Source organism: Gigantopelta aegis, chromosome 14 (assembly GCF_016097555.1).
Source record: "Gigantopelta aegis isolate Gae_Host chromosome 14, Gae_host_genome, whole genome shotgun sequence".
NCBI lineage: Eukaryota > Metazoa > Mollusca > Gastropoda > Neomphalida > Peltospiridae > Gigantopelta > Gigantopelta aegis.
Window position 1 is genome coordinate 21003826 of NC_054712.1, and position 27703 is coordinate 21031528.

At 37.1% G+C, this 27703-nt stretch overlaps 2 protein-coding genes across 10 annotated transcripts in view; one reads left to right on the top strand and one right to left on the bottom strand.

The window, feature by feature from the left end:
* LOC121388129 (golgin subfamily B member 1-like) overlaps window positions 1-27703 on the top strand; it is a 216354-nt gene that overhangs the window by 74528 nt on the left and 114123 nt on the right. For all 9 annotated transcript variants that reach the window (XM_041519353.1, XM_041519357.1, XM_041519356.1 and 6 more), the window contains 3 exons: window positions 6460-6702; window positions 7519-7749; window positions 9927-10157. In XM_041519353.1, coding sequence (XP_041375287.1) covers window positions 6460-6702; window positions 7519-7749; window positions 9927-10157 — 705 coding nt within the window. The remainder of the gene's footprint in view (window positions 1-6459; window positions 6703-7518; window positions 7750-9926; window positions 10158-27703) is intronic.
* On the bottom strand, window positions 13363-25189 carry LOC121388132 (phytanoyl-CoA hydroxylase-interacting protein-like). Its single transcript, XM_041519367.1, has 4 exons — window positions 24748-25189; window positions 21357-21445; window positions 19926-20295; window positions 13363-14806 (listed from the first exon to the last, which is right to left on the bottom strand). The coding sequence occupies exons 2-4, from the start codon at window positions 21384-21386 to the stop codon at window positions 14148-14150; spliced, it is 1059 nt and encodes a 352-aa protein (XP_041375301.1). The 5' UTR covers window positions 21387-21445; window positions 24748-25189; the 3' UTR covers window positions 13363-14147.

Genomic DNA, 27703 nt, shown 5'->3' on the forward strand with positions numbered 1-27703 from the left:
TAAAAAAAATCTTTCTTTGAAACTTGTAATACACACAAACCTGCTTTTTCCACTAGTTATTTTTATAAGAATCTCGCTCATTCTAGAATTGAAAATGGTAATTTATCTGACTTGGTTTACCGCTGGTTTTCTAAACACGTTTCTAGAAGTGAAACCTGTAATACAGACATGACTGTTTTTCCTGTAGTTATTTCTACATGAGTTTCTCACTCATTCTAGAATTCAAACAGTAATTTATCAGTCTTGGTTTACCACTAGGTTTTTTTTTTTTTTAAACAAGTTTCTCGAAGTGAAACCTGTACTACCGACATGCCTGTTTTTTCCCACGAGTTTCTCACTCATTTCCGCTGTTGCTTGTAGACACTGACCACAGCCAGTGGAGACGACCGACCGTACAGCTGACTGCCACAACCTCGCTGTCACACTTTACTGCTAACTTAAATACACTGTTGTGTTTGAAACTTTTACCTTTTTTAGTGTTAATATTTATAATAAATTATTATCTTTATAAACACAAGTCTCCTGTTTTACTTGGTTATTTAGTTATAATCTTTGTGTGAGATTTTTTGCTTCTTTTTGTTTGTGTTGGGTTTTTTTTTTTTTTAGAAAAAGAATAAAATCAGGGATGTGTGTTGTCCATTTTCATAAAGTAGATTGAACTTTTATCGAAAATGCTGAACATTTTCTTTATTTAACTGGTTTGGAGTTTTCAGCATTTACTTTGAAATGGGTATCACATCACTGAATACTAATGCATTCTTATTTATATTAAAGTATTTATGTTTTCTTATTTAAAAGGATTTTTTTGGGGGGGGCGAAGGGGGAGTTATATCTTGTGTGTTTCTTTTTTCAGAAGTTATTTAGGATTTTTTATGTCCAAATGTTTTGTATAGCAGTTTGCAATATGACAGAAATGTCTTCAATTGATACTACATGAACCTGTAGCTCTGTCCTAAAATGAAACCATGGCATTAAAATCCATCTTGGTAGTAGTGTGTCTGAGATGCCACAGATTACAGGATCAATCCCCCTCAGTGGACACACTGGGTTTTTGCCATTCAAACTGCACATTCAAGATTTATAAATCAAAATCCAAGATATGTGCTGTCCTGTAGGAAATTACAAAGATATTCCATGCTATTTGGGCAGTGTATCCGGTTATAGCATTTCTTCTCATACTAACCTACTAATTACATAGTATAAAAAGTTATACAATGAAACCCCTCTAAACTGGACCCTCTTGGACCAAGACAAATGTCTGGTTTTAAGAGGGATCCAGTTTAGAGAGGTTAGGTTCTGTCCTGGTTTTTAAAAAGGGACTCTGTAAAATGTCCGGTTTGAGGGAATTCCGGTTTACAGAGGGTCCGGTCTAGAGAGGTTTCACTGTAGCAGCAGTTTACACAGAGCAAATATCATTAAGTATACTGCGTTTGGCACCAGTTATTTTAGCCTCTCTCTGTGGACTGATAGTACGGTAGTTAATGTTCAGAAGGATTGTTAACAGGTGTAGAGTCAGGGATAATTATTCTAGGGACTAAGACATAGGACAGTGGTTCTGCAACATTTTCATCTTGCTATCTAATGAACACTAGGATCGATCCCTGTCAGTGGGCCGATTGGGATAGTTCTCGTTCCAGCCAGTGCACTACGACTAGTATATTGAAGGCCGTGGTATGTGCTATCCTGTTTCTGTGATGGTCCATATAAAAGATCCTTTGCTACTAATGGAAAAATGTAGCGGGTTTCCTGTCTGTGACAGTGTCAAAATGACCATACATGTATGTTTGACATCCAATAGCCGACGATTAATAAATCAATGTGCTCTAGTGGTGTTGTTAAACAAAACAATCTTCTATATCTAATGAACAGATCTTGACCCATCACAGGGGCGGGATGTGGCTCAGTGGTAAAGCGATCGCTTGATATGCAGTCTGTTTGGGATCGATCCCCGCTGTTGGGCCCATTGGGCTATTTCTCTTTCCAGCCAGTGCACCACGACTGGTATATCAAAGGTTGTGGTATGTGCTATCCTCTCTGTGGGGCGTAGGGCGATTTTTCACACCAGCCAGTGCATCACAACTGGTATATAAAAGGCCATGGTATGTGCTATCCTGTCACTGGGATGGTGCATATAAAAGATATCTTGCTACCAATTGGTTACTTAGGTAAACATCATGTGAACTGACTTCTGGTTACTTAAGATTGAAAAATATTATATCTAAATTTTACTTGAACGAAGTATGCCTAGAAACCCCCCCCCCCAAAAACAAATTACAAGGGTGGATCCAGGATTTTATAAAGGGAATTCACAAAATTCTGAAACCGGTAATATGAGTTTGTCGAAGACAAATGATCCGAGATTGCAAAGGAAGCGAGTTCTGTTTTGTGGTCTGGGGGCATGATCCCCAGAAGATTTTGAAAGAAACATGCTCAAAGACGTATTTCAGGGCAAAATACCGATTGTGGTATATATTGTGGATGATTTTTTATTTTTATTAAGTTGTTAAAAGGGGCATTTCAAATGGGCAGGAGGGCTCACGGGACCCCACTGAACCCTCCTCTGGATCCGCCAATGGGAAGTAGACCCACCAGGGCCCCATTCCACGAAGCGATCTTAGCCCTAAGATTACCTTAAGCACATAGCTACCCTATCGCTTTGTGGAACGGGGCCCAGGCATGAAAACAAAATAGCAATAATAATTTTATAATAACAGTTTCTCTCACCTCCCCAATATGATTCATTTTGAAACGACCCTTAGTTGATCTGCCTCAAGTATTACAGCACCTGTCTGTTTTGTTATTAATGCTACTAACCTATGCATGGTGGCCGAGGTTGTGTCAGTCGTGCAGTGACCACTACTACAACTCACGGTATGTTGACACGGCTTGCATTTGTCACATGGTCCAGCTGGTGCACATGCTATACACAAGACTAGGTCGTGTAGAAAACACTGTTGGTAGCTGTAATCTTCGTCAGTCCATTATCTAAGGTCTGTGGTCATGTATGGTGTTTTGGGTTACGTACTGCATGTTGGATGTGGATTTTTACATGCCCTTCCCACAATATTCTTTTATTGTTTTCCTTACCGGTATCTATTATGTAGCACATTGTAATTATATATATATAAAAGAAATAATTTTAGTATTATACAGTTTAAAAATCATGAAAAAGTAGACATAAAATCTTGTAGAAAACACTGTTGTCAGTTATCTAAGGTCTGTGGTGATCATCTATGGTGTTTTGTTAGCTTTTGCATTTTGCATATGGATGCTCTTCCCATAATATTATTTTATAGTTTTCCTTATTATTTATTATGCAGCAAATCACAGCTATATGTGATGTATATAACTAGAAAAATTAATATTATACAGTTTAAAAATAAAGAAAAAATGAAACGGTAACATTGTCAGTTTGAGCAAATCACAATACAATACAATACAGTTGTGTTATTATTCAAGCTGTGTCCCCGCGTATGGTGTTTGTCAGCTTATGCATGTTGGATATGGTTTACATTCCCCACCTCCATTATTATTTAGCAGTTTTCCTTATTATATAATAATGCAAGTTATAATTTATAAATTAAGAACAAAGGGGATAATATCACTTTTAGGACTTGTCTGTACATTCTTTCTTTTACACTTATTGGGGTATGAAAAAAAATAATCTGCAAACTGTGTGAATGAGCGAAGCCGTTCTCACATAAGTTTGCAGATGACTTTTTTTGTTCATACCCAACTGAACGTAAAATAAATAACAGACAATACTTACACTTAAATTTGAAACATACTTACTAATAATAACATTAAAAGTTCATATTTTATTTTGAATTATTTTTTTGGTTAAAACAGTAACGATCAGAAAGACAAATTACCAATATAAAATGACGTCATCAGGTATGACGTTCCCTGACGTAATTTTTACATTCATGGAGATATGAACAAACTCCCATTGCAACGTCTGGACCAATGAATGTAATGGAAATTTAATTATTATTTTTTAACAAGCCACACCAGTTTTCCTTCTTATTCTGGAAATATACAATATACATGTATATGTTTAATTTATTTAATTTGAGAAATGTTCATTGCATATGCGTGCATATAATTATATGATTATGTGCACTATTTGACAGTTTTACCAATCTCCAAAGCATTTCCCTGACACAATCAGTTTGCATACAGTCATGGCTGTGTAATAAATCTGGTGTATCATACATACACCAGATTTATTACACAACCATGAATGTATGAAATTTACATAACAGGAGTGAAAAAAATAATACACTAACGTTTTCAATTTTATCAATTTTGCTTATTCAAACAGTGAAAATTATTTTGATTAAATTTTATTAATGTTTGAGAGAGAGAGAGAGAGAGAGAGAGAGAGAGAAAGAGGGAGGGAGGTAGGGAGGGAGGGATAGAGGAATAGAAGGAGGGAGAGAGAGAAAGAGAGAGACTTTTCATAAACTAATGGACTCTTTTTCTTTTCTTTTTAAAGTCATGCTGAGACCTTTTTTTATTCTTGTTTTAAGTATTCTCATTAACTTATCTGTGCATGTATACAATGTAGTTGGATATTATATAGATCCCTTATTAACTTTTTTCTTTCACAACATTTTCTGGGTTTTTCTTATGTGATGATTGTTTGTAATAATTTAAATTTAATGCTAGCCAAGTCTAGTGGAATGATTGATGTAGTAAAATTGTGTACAATTCATCTATTTAAAGTTATATTGTCCATGCATCTGTTTGTACATGGCTTGACAAGCACTTCATACATTGGAAGTAGTACAATGTAGTGAATAATTTTGAAAAAGAAAAGTAAAAGTAAAATATTTATTTTAGATTAAGATAAATCATTTCATTATTAAATGTTAAGATAATAAAAAAAAAAAAAATGTAATTTTTTTTTAATGTTTGATATTTCATTTCTTGCTTGACTTAGTTTTAATACATGTAGAGTACTGTGAGTGTTGTATAGTGTAAGAGAAGTTGAGTGATATTTAAAATGCAAGGTGTTTTGAAATCTATCATGTGTTAAAGGGACAGTCCTGAATTTACAACCAATGTAAAGTGTTTCCGACCAATAGAGCCTTTTCGATGACGTAACATACAAATTAAATATATTTTTTTATTTAAAATATCAGTGTCTGTATTTACAAGGTGGTGTTGTCCTAATGCTTGTCGTAACCCAAACCGTATTTTACGTCCCAATAATTTTGTATGTACAAAATAATATATATCACAAATTAAAGTAAAATCAGAGTGCTACAAAGATTAGTATACGACCGCAAACACATTTGATATACAGACACTGGTATTCTAAACAAGAAAAGGTATTTAGTATGAAATAGTAGTTGTCAACAAGGCTCTGTTATTGCAAACATCTTACAATGGCTGCAAACTCAGGACAGTCCCTTTAAAACTAGTTTAACAGTGCTTTGACGTATTGTAGTAACTTCAGTTTTTGTAAATATTTTTTTCAGTTTCATTTAAAGTATTTTTAAAGCCTATCAAGTTTCTTGCCGTGTAGTTTCTCGTGCCACAGAATACAGTTTTTATCAATGTGTTTTGTAAGGCATGGCATGGGTTTATGGAATTATTTGTTTTTCAAGTACGTAACATGTCTTGTTTGTTAAACAGTTAAAAAATAGTGCTTGTTAAATAAGCCTTCCCATCCATAATTATTATTATTTCCTTATTAAACAGTAATAAATGTCCATTTATTTATTATTAATAGTTGTTTGTAAAAACAATGTTTTTGTTATATTGAAATTATTTGTACTATTATTATGTAACTGTATTATTGTTATTAGTCTATTTCTTCAGAAGATTATAATAAAAGAAACAAAAAAACATATTTATATACATATCTATATAAAGCCTATTCTTGTTTACAATAATCACATTGACTCTATAATAAGGTCAACCCAACTCTCTTTTAAAAACCATCATATCTTTAAATTTGTCTTTCTTTAAAAAATATTACTAATAAGTAGTCTACAAGTTGACCTAACACTAAACTTATGAGCAGGAATTCAGCATTCCAAGTTTGGTTCAAGAATTGTTTCACAATGTCAGAACCTCGATATGCCCACTGAGATAATTGATTTTTATGTTAGTGTTTCTGCCAGAAAGAAATTTTTGGGTGTGGCACTATAGAATTGAATGCAAACACAGTCAACATGGGGTATAGGGGGCCTTCCCCAGAAAGAAAATGGGTTAAGTTAAGGGTTAGGCTTAAGAAAATCATACAGTAATGATAAAAAAAAGAAAATCTGCAACAAAATTTGGGTATGGTGCCATACCCGTTTTACCCTCTGGCAGAAACCCTGTCTGGAATCCTTTTAATGCCTTGTGGGCATCACTCTCTCTCCCCCAATCCAGCGTTTAAAAACCACTTGGTGTAGGGATCAATGATCTCTTATGCATTAAAGAGAACCAACTTCACTTGTTCAGGTGAAGAATCACGTGAGGACGATAGAGCAGATGAAGTCCGACTTGGCTCTGGCAAAGAACGGACACATCCAGGAAATGAATCGTCTGCAGCAGGACATGGAGCTCGTCCGAGAAGACCTTGACCTTACCAAGAAAGATCTGAGCGATTCTCAGAACCACGTCCTGGAATACAAGAACACAATCAACGTCCTCAATGATGAGCTGGACCGAATTCGCAGAATGCATGACGATGCTTCTATGGAGGTGGGTTGACGCTTCTGCTGATATTAAACAAGCTTCCATTTCGTATTATGTTCATGTCCTGAGTGAAAAAAAAATCTTTTGTCACGAGCTTTAGCGAGTGATGGTGAAAATTATTTCACGAGGGACATAAACATGATACAAAATGGTAGCGAGTTTAATATCCTATTTATTACCCATAATCGATCTTAATTTATATCACTCAACCATTTGGTTGATGTTCCTGTAAAGTTGTAGTGCACCAATCGATGATGTCATCAAAGTGTTACGTCCCACTTGGTGTTCTAGTGGGACGTATCTCTTTGATATGTACCAAGATATGTTTAACCATATGGGTAATAATTCTTTTTATGACGCCCATTAGTGAATGTAGTATTCTTTTACTGTCTCTCTGAATGGACAAATGTACAGATCTTGGCCCAGTATTTAGCTTAGATATTGTAAATTACGCTCTGCAGTTTTGGTAATGACCTAAATTTCTCTCTTGTATCCTTCTATCTTCCAATCCATTCTAGAGTTAAGTATATGTTGCTTACCTTTTGTGACACCCAATAGCCGATGTGTATTTTTGGTGCTGAAGTGTCATTAAACATTCATTCATTCGTTCATTCGTTCGGTTGCTGGGGTGTCGTTAAACATTCGTTCGTTCGTTCGTTCATTCATTCAAGTATATTTTGTACAGGACATTTAGCCAACTATTGGCTAATTTTTACCAGTGCACCTTTCCAGACAAATGTTTATGGATGTTGAAAATTCATTTAAAAATTCATGTTTAAAATATGTTGTGAATGTTGTGTTTGTTTTATTTTTTTATTCTAGCTGCGGAAACATGCCGATACGATCCATGAACAGGACGCCATGTTGTCAGAATCCCGCCAGCAGCTGGCCGTGGTGGAATCTCAGCTGTGTGCCACCAAAGAGGAAGCCTGTCAGTTGGAGGCCGGCCTGGAGAGTTACAAACACAAGTACAGCCAGTGTGTGTCGCAGATCCACCACCTAGAGTCCACTGTCGACACCCTGCAAGACACCCTGGCTAACAGCAGGTCAAGGGTTAGTATAGAATTATATTAGGGTTGTTTAGGGGAGTGCAGGGTTACAAACACAAGTACAGCCAGTGTGTGTCGCAGATCCACCACCTAGAGTCGACACCCTGCAAGACACCCTGGCTAACAGCAGGTCACGGGTTAGTATAGAATTATATTTTGGGAGGGGGGGGTGAGCCTGGAGAGTTACAAACACAAGTACAGCCAGTGTGTGTCGCAGATCCACCACCTAGAGTCCACCGTCGACACCCTGGCTAACAGCAGGTCACGGGTTAGTATAGAATTATATTGAGGGGTGCAGGGTTACAAGCACAAGTACAGCCAGTGTGTGTCGTAGATCCACCACCAAGAGTCCACCGTCGACACCCTGCAAGACACCCTGGCTAACAGCAGGTCAAGGGTTAGTATAGAATTATATTGGGGGGGGGGGGGGGGGGGGCAAGCCTTGAGTGTTACAAACACAAGTACAGCTAGTGTGGTGATGTTCGGTTATGAAATTTGGCTTTGGTTTCAGTTTTGGGTTTTAACAAAAGAGTAGAGTTTCGGTTTCGATTTCGGTTTTTATTGATATTTTAATTAAATTTGGTTTGGCAATAAGAAAACTTTGAAAAGCATAAAAAGAACAGTTTGTAGAACAATCATGTTCCAGGTTTGTGGGTCTATTAAAAAAAAATAAAAAAATACTAGTCAGCCAGTAGTAAATATAAGAATACATTAGCCTACAGATTTTTTCCCTAAAAAAAAAAATTTCCAGTTATAAAATAAACTATTTGTCAGCATGGTTTTATGTTGCAACTAAAACAAAAAAGTAGTGAAAATAAACCACAAAAAAACAGAGTTCAAAACAAACTCACTTGTCTGAAGTCTAAGTACAAATCAAATGGCCGAGTTGTTTCAAATGGGTCAATATCGGAAGTTCTCGGGTAATGTCACACAATACAATAAGAACGGCCGACAACATGGTAATTGTGTTCGTTTTTAATCCGGATTAACTTTAACAAACAATTTATCTTAATTCTCATTTTGATACAAAGAAAACATTTTCCAGTTGCAGTGTTAACAGTGAATCTATCTTTTATCTCGGAAATCAACGAAAATAGCCAATATTGAAAAACCCACTGGAAATACCTTACGGGTACAGATAGTAAAGTATGGGTACAAATCAATGGTTCAACCAAATAATAAACATGGACGACTTTTGCAGAAGACATACATGCATAACAAAACATCAAGTGGATGATAGGCATTACGTTCACAAATAGGCTTTTCCGAACTCTGCCTCATTTTCGCCAAGTTAAAATGGCGACGAAATGGCATTGCAAACAAAACTGAAGTTCAAAACATGTACCAAATTCTCATATCAACATCACAAAATGCTAAACTATGAGTCGTTCGGCAGGTTATTGCCAGAAGTGGATTTTAAGGAAAATTAATTCTATTTCGGACAACCTGGGATACAAATGACAAATTTGAAAAACCGAAAGTACATTTTTTAAAATCTATCTACACGGCTATGATATTCGGTTTTTTTTTTCTATAACCGAAACCAAACTGATTCCACAGTTAACAGCACATGACTAAGCCAGTGTGTGTCCCAGATCCACCACCTAGAACCCTCGACACTCTGCAAGGATTAGCATATTTGTGCATTTGTTTCCATCTTGCAGTATTTCTGCCAGAAAGAAATTTTTCGGTATGGCGCTATGGAATTGAATGCAACCACAGTCAACTGGGGGTATGGAGGGCCTCCCCAGAAAGAAAATGGGTTAAGTTTAGGGTTAGGGTTAAGAAAATCATACAGTAATGATAAGAGTAATTAAGTTTGTCAAAAGGTTTGTCAAAAGGTTGACTGCCCTTGGTGAACCTGGCCTGGTGACATCCAATAGCAGATGATTAATAAATCAATGTGCTCTAATCGTGTCATTATACATAACAAACTTTAACCTTTTCATTTGTTTAAGCCAGTAAGGTGGAGTTTTTTTTTTTTTTTTTTTTTTTTTTTTGTTTTTTTTTTTGGTTGTTGTTGGGTTGTTTTTTTTTTTTTGGGGGGGGGGGGTTTTGGGGGATAAACAAAACATACTATAACCTTTTCCTTTGTTTAAGCCAGTAGCTTTTTTTTTGGGGGGGTGGGGGGGTAGATTTCCAACTATTTGATGGAAAACATGAATTTACTCTATATTCCAGGAGATGGAGACGGAACAGAAGGTGGAGTCCCTGCAGAAGGATCTGGACAGCATGGATCAAGAGTTCGCAGAGTCCAAGAGGGAAATACAGAACTGTGAGAGTGTGGTGGAGCAGCTTACTCAGGAGCTGAACACGGCCCAGGAGGAACTGTCTCTGTCACACAACCGTGTCAAGGAGTGCGAGGAGAACATCCGCAACCTCAAGGAGCACCTGCAGTTCTCACAGCAACAGGTAGGAAGTCTTTCTAGTTGCTTTCATGATCTGTATGTCCCGATGAGTAGGAGAGTGCATCTGTTATGGGGCAGAGAGTGTATCAGAGTGTATTTTCATTGAAGTTTGTTTTTCACCTTCTATTGATGATATCGGAGACATACCCGACCTGAAGGAGCACCTGCAGTTTTCACAGCAACAGGTAGGAAGTCTTTCTAGTCGTTTACATGATCTGTATGTCCCGATGAGTAGGAGAGTGCATCTGTTATGAGGCAGAGAGTGTATCAGAGTGTATTTTCATTGAAGTTTATTTTTGTTCATCTATCATTGATATCGGAGACATACCCGACCTCGAGAAGCACCTGCAGTTCTCACAGCAAAAGGAAAAATAAACCATTTCTATACTCCTTCAGTGTATATATGTTTTGCTGAGTAGGAGACTATTGTAATAAAGTGACTGATCGGTGGCATGCTGTTGTAAATTGGATTTTAAACAAAAAAGGAATTCAAATAAAATTAAATAAAACAATTATTTTATTTGGACAAATACAATGTAGGCGATACAAAAGACATATTTATAAACTGGCTGTTAATAAATATTAAATATTATATATACAAGACAAAAATAGAATTTTTAAAATAAATACATGCTCAAAACTTTTTGCAAAATAAATACGAAATAGAAAAATATATTCTTTTTAAAAACTGTAGATATGAAGAAGTATAAAACAATATGGACACCATGGAAACGACTTTTCAGTCAAGAAAGTAATTTGATGGAAGAAAATAGAAACAATTATCAAGTGAGCCCTTGACGTGAATTTTGACATTATTACTTATCACTATAATTACTACTATAGCTTTTCTTTTTAACAGTCCTTCTTTCTAAACTTATGTCTATTTTATGTCCCCATTACATCAACCAGCTATTTAAATATAGTTATATTAACTAGCCATTTATAATGTGTTATTAATATTACTATCTACATGTACATATGCATCGGTGTTAAATATATCATCATCTACATTATTTGTATAAGTATTACTACTATTACTATAATCAGTATATTGCCACAATGTGTATAATTTAATTCATCTTCCGTGAGGCTGTGAATCAGGGCACCTCAACCCTGGCATTGTCATAATGAGCTGTGGACAATAAAATATTTGTAAGAAATAAAATAAAAAATTCAACGAAAGTTCAACTGGAAGAACTATAGCGTTGCATGTTTTTGATAGAATCAGCGATAGACATTAACAAAAAAAGCTAAATATATTGTCAAAAACTAGGAAATATGTATATAATAAATAGAGCATTTAATGGGTTTTTTTCTAATACAATTTTTATACGCCTATCTATGGGTTGTATTATGGTATGATGCCCAGACCATATCTTGCATACACATGCATACAGGACCATCAAACCTCACATGTAAGAACAACTTTGGATGGCGGTGTGTCACATACTATTACTAAGTCACTGTGACCTCCTTTTCACGGTCTACTGCACATAACAGTAAATCCTTGTCCAGATAACATCTTGCATACAAATGCATACAGGACCATCAGACCACATGTTGGAACAACTTGGGATGGTGGTTGGTCCAAAACAAACTCTTCATCCATCCCATTGCAAACAATTCACATAAGTAAAATTGTAATAATAAATAAATACTATTATTATTAAATAATACCTTTAACATTCATTAATATAGATATTGTTTTCCATCAAACTCCTGATGGGCGTATCATGTATCTCACTGGTACTTTTGTTGTGTCAACTCGTGATGTGTGAAAACAATATGGTTTTCACACATCACTCGTTGACATAAAAACCGTATTAAAAACCCCCCATGAAATAGTCTCTATGTATTGTCATTTAACTTAAAGTGACAGACCCTAGTTTTTAAACACTAATGCATAGTTTTCACTATTAGATCAGTGTTTGATGATTGAAATCAGACTTGACTTACATTTTGTTGTTTAGATTATCCATTTCCATACATCCAAATGTTTCTGGTCATCCTGGTTTGTAATAAGGCGAAAGGCATTTACAGTAATTCTAAAAATGCTGGTACCTGTGCATCTTGAGAAGTACCAGTTATGGAGACAAGCTCTACCAGAGGGTATTTCTCAAGTTTCAACATCACAGACTCATGTTTCACTCTGTTGTAACTTTACACAAACCTGTTGCAGGTCTGTAGATGAACCAAACCTAGTGCTCATTTTCACGGGCTGAAACTAAGATCTGCGACTTTAATTTTTGTCTTTATATCCAGTTAAGGTTCAAGTACATCCTAGACCCATATCTCGGGGCTGTCTGTCAAGGACGAGGTTAATGGTTAGTTTTAATGGTTAGTGAGTCAGTGAAATCCATATAGTTGCTTTACATCTCCCCATTAAGTTATTAAACCGCACTCTGTGTGGGAATCCAATACCTACCAGACTAGTATTTTCTCATCCTAACTAGTGCTCCACCACTGATACACCAAAGGCTGTGGTATGTACTGTCTGGTCTATCAGTAGGAGTAGGCTATGTGGCAGCAGCTGGTTTCCTCTTTCTTTGTTGACCAAAATGGAAATAAATAACTAGTTAATAATGAACTGAAGTGTCATTAAATATCCATTTCCATTACTACAGTGAAACTCCTCTAAACCAGACACGCACAGGACCAAGTAAAAAGTCTGATTTTAAGAGGTATCCTGTTTACAGAGGTTCTCTTCTGCACATATATTTGAGGGAATTCTGGTTTACAGAGGGTCCGGTTTTGAGGGAATTCCAGTTTACAGAGAGTCTGGTTTACAGAGGGTCCGGTTTTGAGAAGTTTTACTGTACCTGGTAGTATGTTAGGTTGTGATATATTTTTCCTATTTGGTAAAGAACAGCCTTTGGATTTCACGGTAATTTTGTTTCCCATGATTATTATATTGAGTATGACTATTCAACAAAAATAATATATGTGTAATTTTTATTTATTTTTAAAATTATGTTTCTAATATCACACTACTGGAAAGCGTGTTTGACACAATCACGAGACCCGATTCGGATAGTTGTGTTAACCAAACTTCAAACGAGTTCAAACACGTGCTCAGTCAAACATTTGAACCCTTTAATCAAATTTATAAAAATAAAATTAACATAATTATTGCTTTTGCATCCTTGTATGAGGCTGTTTCAAGAATGATCACATCAACATACATTGTAGATGTGTGTGTGTGTGGGGGGGGGGGGGGGGGGGCCTGATACAGGTGGTTTTCTAATTGATCTTGCTGGGGTGTCGTTAAACATTCATTCATTCATTCATTCATTCATTTATCTAATTGAGGTGGTTGCCTGATACAGCGGTGGCTGGCTAATATGCTTAAGTATTTGCTAATTAAGCACAATTTTGATGTTAAATTACTCTCAGTTGGCAGTAAGACAATAATTACAGGGTTTTTTTCAGTTATAAATTAGACCAAAACTACAATTTTTACTCTAAATTAACATGAAAACTGATTTTTTTTTTTAATATCCAGTGAGACAAGTCATTTTTATAGAAAACAATTCATAACAAAAACTTAAATTATTTTTAGATTAAATGAAATTAATTAAAAACTAATTTTTGTCTCGCTATTACAAAGTAAAAAGATGATGTATAAGTATTACTTTTCCATGGCAACGGCAGCGACCACAACTTTTGCATTTAGCTAAGCATTAAAGTTTCACTTTCAGCTCCATTTCTTATAAATTAGATTAATAAAACTTGGCTTGTAGTTGCACCTATGGATGTGCATCTTGAATTTTTTTTTTAATTAATAATTAAATGAAATCCAATTTTTTTTTATTAAAATGTTAATTCAGCTTTTCTTTTTCAAGTTTATTGAATTTTTTGTTAATTTAGATTTTTTTTTTTAACATGCATTGAGATGAACATCTACAGATGCAACTGTCAGCACCATGAATTAGTTTATGATAGATGAGACATTCTGCAGAATTCTTGTTCAGTTTTGGCATCTCTGTAAATTACTTTACAGCTGGCATATTGTACAATATTTCCTTTTTGGAATGCCATATTTCATGCTCTTTCCTATGCCTCCGATTCGAACTTCAGTGAACTCAACACCTGGTTTTGTCTTTAAAGATGTAATGTCTATATCTTCTGTGTAAAAGATTTCCACTGATACTTTTGGCGTGGTGACGGAGAATGACTGAAAATTCTCTGTGCAGATAAACTGATTGTCCTCTGCATCCAGTTGGAGTAACCTCCCTTTGCAGAAGTCATCTGCATGAGAGCCAGATTTCGTGACAACCACAGTAACATAGTGTTGTACATTGTGGCAGTAGAAATCAGAGAAGTACATGTTAGTGTCCTTTGTTATGATCATCTGAGGAGGAATGTATAGTCGTTTTTTGCCAAAGTATGAAAAATCAAGTGGCTTTTTAGTATAGCGGTCAAGACCCGCGCTAAAGAACAGTCCATCGATGACGCCGTTGATGCAGGATCCTTCATCGCCGTTGTAGTCCTTACAGTATGTCTCCATGACACCATCGTGAAGTTTGAGGATACTGTCATAGTAGGAAGGTGACTTATTCCGGTACAGATGTTTTAGTGGATACATCATTGATTGTGGTGACATGTAATCTATGGCTTTACTCATCAAAGTTTCCATCTCTTGAAGGGTCAAGTCTGAAATATATTTTGGTAACGATTACTATACTGATGCCTTGTCGATTTGGTTAGATATTGAAAAAAACTGTTTATTCTGAAATCTAGTCACTGGCATTAATCATTGTTCACCGGCCTCAGTGGTGTCGTGGTTAGGTCATCGGTCTACAGGCTGGTAGGTACTGGGTTCGGATCACAGTCAAGGCATGGGATTTTTAATCCAGATACCGACTCTAAACCCTGAGTGAGTGCTTCGCAAGGCTCAATGGGTAGGTGTAAATCACTTGCATCGACCAGTGATCCATAACTGGTTCAACAAAGGCCATGGTTTGTGCTATCCTGCCTGTGGGAAGTGCAAATAAAAGATCCCTTGCTGCCTGTCGTAAAAGAGTAGCCTATGTGGCGACAGTGGGTTTCCTCTAAAAAAACCTGTCAAAATGACCATATGTTTGATGTCCAATAGCCGATGATAAGATAAAAAATCAGTGTGCTCTAATGGCGTTAAATAAAACAAACTTTACTTTTTTAATCATTCTTCAGACAATCTCGTGTAGAATATGTATGTATTTACAAACTACAACAACTTGTCCATGTTTAGCTTTATAAATATTAACCGGCCTCAGTGGCACAGTGGTTACGCCATCAGACTGCAGGCTGGTAGGTACAGGGTTCGTAGCACAGTACCGGCTCCAACTCAGAGCGAGTTCTTAAGGGCTCAATGGGTAGGTGTAAGGCCACTACACCCTCATCTTTCTCACTAACAACTAACCCACTGTCCTGGACAGACAGCCCAGATAGCTGAGGTCTGTGCCCAGGACAGCATGCTTGAACCTTAATTGAATATAAGCACGAAAATAAATTGAAATGAAATATAAATAGTAATTGGCTTGCACTGTAATTAGTCTTGCAAACAGAGCCAAAAAAGAGGCTTAGTTTTTTGGTAGGTGGTCACGGAAATTTAACATTCATAACTCGGTGGCTGTTTGAGCTAGAAATGTATTTTTGGTGTCAAATCCTATGATTTTGGGGTCAGAGAACATGAAAATAATATTTGTAAGATGATTTGGTGTAAATTTTTCACAGATTTTAAAAACAGACAAATAATGGGTTATTTTCTTTGTAAAAATGTTGAAAAATGGCCGTCCATTTTTTTCATGAGCTATACATCAAATCCTATTTCCATCCCATCTGTATTAATTATCATACCAAGGAACTCTACTTTCCTCTAAAACAGCTTAAATGTTATGGATTTAAACAAGCCCAAATCACAAAGTAATTCAATGTTTTGTAAGTACATGTAGGTCTCCTGATCCATCAACCTGTTCTTGGTGGGCCTGGACATCCTTGTTTGATGTTACATTATGGTAAACTTACTAAAATCAAAGTTATTCTTGGGGCTCAGCTCAACTCTCGATCTATTAGACAGGTCTAATAGTAATTCGCAATCATTCCAAACACACACACACCCCCACACACACACATACACACACACACCTCCCCCCCCCTCCTTGCGATCATCCAGTTTAAAAAACCATGGAATATTTTCCGACATACTGACGTGACGGTGTGCTGAACACTGTTTACCAGTTCAGCTGTTTGAGAGACTAGTTAGCCAGCATTCAGCACGACTAATATACCACCGATGGTGACCACACATATCGTCACTCGATCCCCAGCAGCATGAACTATGTGTGTCATAGCATGATCACTGATAATGACATGTTATCCATGACAGGCTCCATCATGAACTCAATCACAATGCACCTAAACTGAACAGTCGAATACAGCAAATACAGCGGTAACCCAACCTCTTCTGCCACTGTCAATTTTTCCACTCAAATTATTGAGATAACGTGCTCTGCTATGGTCAACATGCCTTTGTGCAAATCTAATGTTGCTCCACATGTACTAAAAAATTCAGACCCCACAATATATTGTCCATGATGGGTGTCACATACATCTGACTCTCAGAGCCCTGTCCCTCCTAAGGTCAACCGGACTGGGTCGACAATGGTCCCCTCCATTAGCAACTCATGACCCGCCATATTGATAGAATGGTCTTTGGTTTTACTTCCAATGCCATATTTTATCCGCTATCCACTCTGGACTCAACCCAACACCCAATACATGTACTGAGGATATGTGGCCAATACTCACTGGTTTAGGCCTGATGATTGGTGCACACAAATGAATCCATAGAACTGTCTACCTCTAAACCTCCAGTTTCTGCCCAAAAAAACCCAACCCCTACTGTAGTGATCTTTTGATAAATAAAATTGGTGTCTATATATTTCATTGAACAGTGCTATAAAGTAACAAAGAAAACGTCTTCACCATCCACTATGAAAATATTTATCTTTTGATGGTGGGAAATTTAATTACAAATGCAGGGCTCACCCTGGATCAAAAATACCTGTAGCCAAAATATTAGCCATATTGAAAATGCTTTAGCCAAATTTGTTTTACGCAGTACTGTATAGAGTATTTATATATGAATATGAAAATGTATCTTTTTCAGCTAATTGTGTACAAACTGGAATAAATAGGAATAACAAAACCTCAATGAGGGTAGGGCAGTTAATATATTACTTTGCGTTTTTCAGCGGGGGTGGAGTTGAGATGGGGTTATGCAATATCTTCAGAGTTTGAAGCCAGTACCCCATACACCCACCCCCACTTCTAAGGCCTATGACATTAAATTAACAAACATACAGAAATATGGGTGGGTGGATGTTTATGGATGGTGGTGTTTTTTCTTTCTTTCTTTTTCCTTTTTTCCCAAATAAAAATTGGAGCTTTTTTTTTTTAATTTTTATAAAGCTCATCATTTCTTTAAATAGCAATCTTTATGTTAGTTTGGTTAATTTGGTTTTCCCCACCCCAAACAATTTCATAATTTGTGCCATGTTGTTGCTGTTGATTTCAGCGTCGTGTTAAATGCTTGTTGTGATTTCTGCTTACAAAATACCTCGGCTAAGAATGTCGACTCCACAGTATACTCCATTTTTTTATTTTTTTTAAATTCAAAAAATCAAACAATCCTTTAATAAAATTAAAATTTACAGTCTTTTTAAAATCCAGCTAACTTATTAAATGTCACCTCACAGTCTTACAAATTTATATCTAAAATTATGTAACAAATATGATTATTGTAAACTAATTTTATTCAGTGTACATTTAACTGCAATTTGTATAATTTAAATACTGCATGTTCATTTCCGGCGATCGCAATCTGCATGCGTGCTCTCGACCATGGGTACGAAATTAACAAAGACAAAGGAATAAACAAAATGATATCTCTTGACACGCGGGTGTCAGCTGACTCTGAAGCGTGACGTATATTCACACCGAGAGCTGTCCTCAGTTCAGCCAATGAACGTTCTTCTTAACGTTCGCGAACTATTTGATTGGTGTTTGTCGTGTCCATTTGGTTTAACGTGAAGTGCACAAACCAGTCTAACAAATGTTTTGTTTTCGCTCGGTCTGGCTGAACTCAGCCCTTGAGATGGCCTACATGTCTTTCGGCCCTGAACTGGCATGTGTATTCAAATTGACACGCATTGTCGGTCTGTTTTTATTACTTTGGTTCAAAGATTTTACAAAGTAACAATAACAAGTTACAGATATTCCAGACATTGCTGTCATACATGTTGAATGCATGCCGTTAAAATTAATAACCGTGATTATTAAAATAAGCAAACATTATAAGGCCTACGCTGTATTCTGCATGACACCGTTTCTCGTTACCGGTCGCGAGATCGCTATTACACTAATTGAATATTTGATGGTATTATTATGTTATGAGGTGTCGAATAGATTATGTAACCATTTGTTCACATCAGAAGACAGAAAATGGCTTAGCCAAAATTTTAGCCACTTGCAAATTTTATTAGCCTTTTTTTTTTAAATTAGCCAATGGCTAATTTGGCTACCGACAGCGCGAGCCCTGAAATGGAATTCCTAAAATAATTTGCTTATGTTTTTTATTCCGTTACCAGTCCATCTGGAGGGGACTATAGGTTTCATGTCCGTCTGTCTGTCCCACATGTTTTCCAGATGTTTTTTTCAGAAAGATTTGAGATATTGAGCTGAAATTTTGTGTATAGCTTCATCATGTACTGTTACAGATCAGGGTTTATTAAATAGCTGGTAACAACCTTGCGACAACTGCGTAACTACCACGTTTCGAGCTAGTATTTGGAACCTTTTTACAACCATGCGACTAGCTTGTTGCAAGCTTTTCTTACATGCTTGCAACTAGGTTGTAGCAAGCTTGCCACACGCTTGTGACTACAGATCAGGGCTTATTAAATAGCTGGTAACAACCTTGCGACAACTGCATATATAACTACCACGTTTTGAGCTAGTATTTGGAACCTTTTTACAACCATGCGACTAGCTTGTTGCAAGCTTTTCTTACATGCTTGCAACTAGGTTGTAGCAAGCTTGCCACACGCTTGTGACTACCTTGCAGCAAGCTTGCGGCAAGCTTGCAAAATGAAAATATGCTTGCGGGAAGCTAGCGAGTTGAAGATATGCATGCAGCAAGCTTGCGCAAGCATGTAGCAATTATTTAAGCTTGCAAAATGAAAATATGCTTGCGGGAAGCTTGCAGAATTACTTACTACCTTACGCGAGCTAAATGTTAGCAAGCATGGATTTTTGGTGGGTAGTGGCCCTTGAACTTAGGAGATGTGAAAATTTGTCTTCCTTATTTTTGCAATGCCTGGAGATGTCAAGATGAAACTTTATATATACAGCTTTATCATTTGTATATAGCTTTACAGATCAACTTGAAATTTCATGGTGATTTACCCACTTTTCAGAGTTATGACCCTTGAATTTAGGAAATAAGAAAAATTGTTGGGCTCGGTAGGGGACATCTATTGCTTTAGCAGTACTCTCAAAATTCTTGTTAATTCATGATTCTCATTGCTAAAGACACTACTTGTAATATACTTTAATCGTTTTAGACCATTTTTATAGGTCAACTTATAAATAGGTTAAAAAATATTTATATTTCATGACTTAAAATTAGGGACTCAGTTTATAGCTGAGATGAGTTAATAGGTGAGGATATAAGGTAGCTTTACTGTTTTCAGCTTAGAGAATCAAAGTGTTGAATATTAGTCTTTCAAACCTGGCTTTTTAGTAGGTGCTGGTGGAATTTGAGTTATGTTTAGGTTCAGTTCCAGGGATGATGCCTCATTGTGGTAAATCATCAAGCCTGTTTTGCAGTACACTTTCTCCAGTGTGTACACTTTAACCGTAGTGGTGCCAGGGGACAGGACGTCAAAAGGTAGATTGATAGAAGACTTGGATTCTGGATCAATGAGCCAGAATATGTCATTGGAATCTTTGATGATGGATTCTGGACCACTGAGCCAGAATATTTCATTGGACTCTTCGTGTTCCTTGAGAACCACCAGAACATCTTGAGGAAGTTCCATCTGTGTCGTGTTCAGAATTATTCTGTTAAAGAACATTCTGTGTGTCATGCTGAAAGGTTCCTGAAAAGAAAGTCTTTCTTGAGAATGTGTATCTGGGTATTGCAAATAAACAATACTTTTTTTAAAATAAAAATTAAACAATTACTTGTCTGATCATTCATGGTCAGATAAAAAAAAAATCACTGGTATTTTCCAGAATTCTAAAATATTTTCATGCCATTATATTTTGATAGAAAGTTCTTAGTAACCCATAACCTTTGAAGACTTTGCAAAGTTTTCCAAATTTCTTTTTCCTCCAATGTCATTTTAAACCACTGCATGGTGTCATTATACTACAAATTAAGATGTTTGCAGCTATGTTAAGACATGGCCCATTGGGCTGTTTCTCGTTCCAGCCAGTGCACCACAACTGGTATATCAAAGGCTGTGGTATGTGCTATCTTGTCTGTGGGATGGTGCATATAAAAGATCCCTATACTTGTGGCCCTATAATTATGGACCGGCCTCGGTGGCGTCGTGGCAGGCCATCGGTCTACAGGCTGGTAGGTACTGGGTTCGGATCCCAGTCGAGGCATGGAATTTTTAATCCAGATACCGACTCCAAACCCTGAGTGAGTGCTCCGCAAGGCTCAATGGGTAGGTGTAAACCACTTGCACCTACCAGTGATCCATAACTGGTTCAACAAAGGCCATGGTTTGTGCTATCCTGCCTGTGGGAAGCGCAAATAAAAGATCCCTTGCTGCCTGTCGTAAAAGAGTAGCCTATGTGGCGACAGCGGGTTTCCTCTAAAAAAATCTGTGTGGTCCTTAACCATATGTCTGACGCCATATAACCATAAATAAAATGTGTTGAGTGTATCGTTAAATAAAACACTTCTTTCTTTTTCTTTCTATAATTATGGCTTTGAAAGAGAAGTCATGTCAGCTCAGTTGTGTTTTTAAAGAAGCAATATGACACTACTTAATAAAACTAGCATTATATAAAAATAAAAAAGTTTTGTTTTGTTAGAACAATTGAAAAATGCTTTAATAGAACAACTGAAAAATACTTTAATAGTAGTCCGTAGTACATCTGTTCACATATGATTACATTGCGACCATTAGTTTGTTGGTTTGCTTACTTGTCCAACTAAATCTTTGTGCTCTGTCATACTCAAAGGGCCAACACTGTGTGCTTCTAAATCTAACTTCCAGCTGTTAGTCTGACCTGCTGAAAATCAAAATACAAAAAAAACAAAAACATTTCTGTAACATATACAAATTACATTTTGGCTATTATCAAATATACTCTTCAAAGAAAGTAGGGGAACTCTAATAAGAATTTACAATTGCCAAAATTGTAAGGTATATTAGCTGTGGGGAATGGTTATATGATAATAGTGAATTAATTGGACAAACATTACAACCGGTAGTTCAGTATTACAGTAGGTTTTATGACCACCAAAGATCTTGAAGGACAATTGGGGTCAGAAGTGAAATTTGAAAGTTGATATTTTTTTATCAGTAAATCACAAATTCAAACAATAAAAATGACTAAAAACAAAACAATAACAACTGTATGATCAACAGAATGATCATGGTCAAAACGTATGTTCAGTCTAATAGTTGATATTAACATTAATATTTCCAGTTCCCCTACTGTTTTTTTGAAGAGTATATATTTAGAAATAAATTTTAACATATTTTAGTCTATTATTAAACAATATTCTGGGGTGTCATTAATGGCATATTGTCACAGACCACTGACCTATTACTTGGCCTAGCAAAGTATTACCTGAATATATATATATTTGATTTGTCCCTAAATGTACTTTATTCAACCATCTATGTAACCACCATACTCCACTTATTAATGATATTTTGTAAAAATAATTGAATTATGGCAGTGGTCCATAATTCAAAAACTAACATTGCTGAGAGGGTTGACATGGATTTCACTCCATCATGGTGTAGTTAAAAGTGATACAATAGCTAGATTTGGTCTGCAAAAATTATTGTAATTTTGATTTATTATCCATTTTTAGAGAAATAAGGTGACAGTATGCCTTTAAACTGCTAGGTTATCATTAAACAGTATGCTAGGCTATCATTAGACAGTACGTACGCTAGGCTATCATTAGACAGTACGTACGCTAGGCTATAATTAAACAATATTCTGGGGTGTCATTAAACAGTGTGCTGGGCTATCATTAAACAGTGTGCTAGCTAGGTTATCATTAAACAGTGTGCTGGGCTATCATTAAACAGTGTGCTAGCTAGGTTATCATTAAACAGTGTGCTAGCTAGGTTATCATTAAACAGTGTGCTGGGCTATCATTAAACAGTGTGCTAGCTAGGTTATCATTAAACAGTGTGCTAGCTAGGTTATCATTAAACAGTGTGCTAGCTAGGTTATCATTAAACAGTGTGCTAGCTGGGCTATCATTAAACAGTGTGCTAGCTAGGTTATCATTAAACAGTGTGCTAGCTAGGTTATCATTAAACAGTGTGCTAGCTAGGTTATCATTAAACAGTGTGCTAGGTTATCATTAAACAGTGTGCTGGGCTATCATTAAACAGTGTGCTAGCTAGGTTATCATTAAACAGTGCTAGCTAGGTTATCATTAAACAGTATGCTAGCTAGGTTATCATTAAACAGTGTGCTAGCTAGGTTATCATTAAACAGTGTGCTAGCTAGGTTATCATTAAACAGTGTGCTAGCTAGGTTATCATTAAACTGTGCTAGGTTATCATTAAACAGTGTGCTGGGCTATCATTAAACAGTGTGCTGGGCTATCATTAAACAGTGTGCTAGCTAGGTTATCATTAAACAGTGTGCTAGCTAGGTTATCATTAAACAGTGTGCTAGCTAGGTTATCATTAAACAGTGTGCTAGCTAGGTTATCATTAAACAGTGTGCTAGGTTATCATTAAACAGTGCTGGGCTATCATTAAACAGTGTGCTAGCTAGGTTATCATTAAACAGTGTGCTGGGCTATCATTAAACAGTGTGCTAGCTAGGTTATCATTAAACAGTGTGCTGGGCTATCATTAAACAGTGTGCTAGCTAGGTTATCATTAAACAGTGTGCTAGCTAGGTTATCATTAAACAGTGTGCTAGGTTATCATTAAGCAGTGTGCTGGGCTATCATTAAACAGTGTGCTGGGCTATCATTAAACAGTGTGCTAGCTAGGTTATCATTAAACAGTATGCTAGCTAGGTTATCATTAAACAGTGTGCTAGCTAGGTTATCATTAAACAGTGTGCTAGCTAGGTTATCATTAAACAGTGTGCTAGGTTATCATTAAACAGTGTGCTGGGCTATCATTAAACAGTGTGCTAGCTAGGTTATCATTAAACAGTGTGCTAGCTAGGTTATCATTAAACAGTGTGCTAGCTAGGTTATCATTAAACAGTGTGCTGGGCTATCATTAAACAGTGTGCTGGGCTATCATTAAACAGTGTGCTAGCTAGGTTATCATTAAACAGTGTGCTAGCTAGGTTATCATTAAACAGTGTGCTAGCTAGGTTATCATTAAACAGTGTGCTAGCTAGGTTATCATTAAACAGTGTGCTGGGTTATCATTAAACAGTGTGCTGGGCTATCATTAAACAGTGTGCTGGGCTATCATTAAACAGTGTGCTAGCTAGGTTATCATTAAACAGTGTGCTAGCTAGGTTATCATTAAACAGTGTGCTAGCTAGGTTATCATTAAACAGTGTGCTAGCTAGGTTATCATTAAACAGTGTGCTAGCTAGGTTATCATTAAACAGTGTGCTGGGCTATCATTAAACAGTCTGCTAGCTAGGCTATCATTAAACAGTATGCTAGCTAGGTTATCATTAAACAGTGTGCTGGGCTATCATTAAACAGTGTGCTAGCTAGGTTATCATTAAACAGTGTGCTAGCTAGGTTATCATTAAACATGTAAGGTTATCATTAAACAGCTAGCTAGTTATCATTAAACAGGGCTATCATTAAACAGTTTATCATTAAACAGTGTGCTAGCTAGGTTATCATTAAACAGTGTGCTAGCTAGGTTATCATTAAACAGTGTGCTAGCTAGGTTATCATTAAACAGTGTGCTGGGCTATCATTAAACAGTGTGCTAGCTAGGTTATCATTAAACAGTATGCTAGGCTATCATTAGACAGTACGTACGCTAGGCTATAATTAAACAATATTCTGGGGTGTCATTAAACAGTGTGCTGGGCTATCATTAAACAGTGTGCTAGCTAAGCTATCATTAAACAATGTTCTAGGTTGTCATTAAAAGTACATGTGCTAGACAATCATTAAACAGTGTGCTATCTATCATTAAACAATGTTCTGGGGTGTCACCCAATATACATTGTAACATGTAGCCTATGACTTATTTGTGTTTTGTTTAAGCTGGGACATTTAAACAATTAATAATTAATTAGTGCATTCCTTAATTCATGTGTTTGTTCCTTCATTCATTTTGTTTATCCATTAATTTCTTCAGTCTACCAGACAATCAGTTGTTATTGAAAAGATGTATTGTATCTACCTGTGTATGTTAGTTTCTTCGTCCCACTTGCACAAGCCTTGTAAACATAGGGCACCCGCCTCAGGGTTCTCTCCAGACCATAGACGTACACCGTGAATGGTTCTGATGATATATTGATTTGTATATCTGGGAGACTGACTTCGTCTTCCACATTGTGGAGAGAAAGAAAAGAGAATGCAGCATCCCCGGTGTTGTCATTGACGATGAGAATGCACAGGTTCTTAATAACTTTGTTCTGAACATTTGTCCAATCTACTTGGAGTTCGCATGTTGAGTTGGGGTCTTCCGGGTTTGTCCTGAAATTTAATTCTGTGCTTTTCCTCTGTAAATAAAAATAACATTTGTTGTTGTTTTAATCTCACTTTGAAAAAAATTGAGGTGAGTGATTGATTGGTCCCCTAACTTAGATTATTGGGAACCATTTAAGATATTACCATATTGAGCATTGATATTTAATTGTTTTGTTTTTCAAACCACATAATAATTAGGGAGCTGAACATTACACTCCTTGAACTGGTCTCGCAGGGCTTGAAATAGGAAGTAAAATATGGCCTGCTGTTATTGTTTGTATAAACAGCAGGACAAAAGAAATATGTACTGCTGAGAGGTGTTAAACTACATGTAAGACACTTTTAGATATACAGTCAAACTTCGTTAACTCGAAGTTGAAGGGGACGACGAAATAGTTCAAGTTTCAGGGAGTTCGAGTGTTCGAAATTCGAACAGCAGACCTCAAAGTGAAACTGCATTGCAGTATTATCATTTCGTTGATATCGGATGTTAGCACATTTCTTCTGTGTATATGATAAAATTAAGTAAATATTAACAGAAACGAGATAAATCCGATCAATTTGACGTACATCTCTATGTACTTTTATTGTATTAATTGACAGTAAAGTAAAAAAAAAAAAACGAAAACTGAAAGCACGTACTTACATATAACCGGAAGTAAGCAATAAATTAAAGTTGATATATTTTTCAAATGTCAACGACTCCGAGCTATGCCTTCGATGAGGAAAGACGTGTTGCTCTGCTCTCTCGAGTTGCCCCCCTCCCACCTGGGGGGACTTATTGCAAGCTACGGCTCTTTGTTAGAGTACCGCGTCGCTTACATTGGCTCACGGGCAACCGTGACTTTGGTGTATGGCGACGCGGTAACGAACACGACGAAGAGGAAGGTAAGAGGAAGGAGGAAGAGGAAACCTGCACCAGGGACGGCTCAGGGGGGACCTAAACTGGCAGCTCAACCGCCAGCGGCGGTCCTGTATGCGTCGCTGCCCCCACCCCCGGGACCCGATCAGCCAGTGCCAGCCGACACAGATACCTCTGAACAGACTGAGCCAGCGGACCAGTTGACGCTGCTGTTGGACACAGCGATCTGCGAAACTCCACGGCGTGCGTCTCCCGTTCCAACCCCTTCGAGGCGGTCGACGTCGAGTCCCCCACCCCTGGGGGGCTCCGCCAAGACCCCTATGGATGGCGCTGCTGTGAAGCGGAAGGCCGTCACCCCACCGAGTAGTGACCAGCCAGCCAAGGCCTGGCCTTCCGCGACCGCCCGGGGCAGGGACGCCGCCTGGAGCCTAGCCATCTCCAAGATCAAGGGCCAGTACGCTCGATACTTGGTCGGGGACACCTCGGACACCAGCTCACTGTCGGGAGGCATTCTTGAGGGCAACTTTAAGAAGTTTCCTGACGGAGTTGAGTGTGCCATCCACGCTATGGAACTACGAGACGAAGTTTGGACTTGTGGTGACGTCGCGCCGAGATGATCTCTACAGACAGGGAATACTCTTCGAAGACATGGACAACTACACCATCCACAAAGTACTGAAGATCATCGCCGGTGCCCATTACGTCGAGCTAGATAAGACCTTGCTAGCCCACCGTTGGAGGAAACTGGTGCCACAGTTCAACGCCAAGCACTTCATCTCGTCCCCGTAGTCGCCAACCGTTCCAAGGGCTTAGTTGGACTTTAATCACCTTAAAACCCTTTCGGTCGAGCAGTCTAATTTTGTTCTTTAGACTTAAATGTTTGTCCAGACATGAGTTGTATGAATGAGCTCATTTTGGCTTTAGGTCTTTGACCTAACTACTAAATTCGTACTCCAAATTCCACCCACTTTAAACTCACACGCCCTATCTCTCTCTCTCTCTCTCTCTCTCTCTCTCCCCCCCCCCCCCCCCCCCCCCCCCCCCCCCGGACCGGACCATTTAGATCGGACTTTAAACTTTTAGACCTCCGTTCAAAATTATATGTCGAAATTATTCTCTCTTTTTTTATATTATTAAATAGTCCAATCCTCTCTTCTTTCTCTTATTTATTTTTGCACTGTCCATCTAAAATGCTCCAAATTATATAAATATTCGGCCGAGCAGTCAATTCTTTTTATTTTTGGCTTGTAACTTTTTATTTATTTTTATTTTTTTAATTCTATTAACTTTTTTTACTAATAGCTATTTTAAAAATTCTGCCCATTTTCAACTCTATCCTCCCCTCATCCCGAGTCAGGCCACCGATCTTATTGGAGGTCGGACTCTGGATGGGCGTGTTCGAAACCCTAGTGGTATATGGACACGTTAAATTTTTATCTATCTATCTATCAAATGTCAAAACGAGGCGGAACGTAACGTTGTAATAAATTAAAATACTGAATGTCGATTAGCGCTAAGTACGTTTGTTTACCAAATAAAAAATACACAATATAAATAGCAAAATTATTGTAAATCACAAAAATCATTTTAAAAACCCTCACTAACATAGCGAGACATAACATAACAAATCAAAACGCTGTATGCCAAATAGCACTAGGTGATGTACTTTTTTGCACTCGTTTAAGAGAAAAAACAAACAGCGTTAATTGTTATTACAACAGTTCTTTGAAGATTACAAGACTATCCGTGTAATGAGGCCCGCTGCCGTGTACAAACACCGACAACCCAATGCAGGCATGTAGGA

Bases quoted from the DNA above. Each gene is read 5' to 3' on its own strand.
- LOC121388132 (XM_041519367.1), bottom strand. From the start codon at position 21,386: ATGACAGAGCACAAAGATTTAGTTGGACAA. The intron at 20,296-21,356 runs GTAAGCAAACCA...CTTTCTTTTCAG, and splicing joins ACAAAGATTTAGTTGGACAA to GAACCTTTCAGCATGACACA. The intron at 14,807-19,925 runs GTTTGAAAGACT...AATATATTTCAG, and splicing joins AGCACCTACTAAAAAGCCAG to ACTTGACCCTTCAAGAGATG.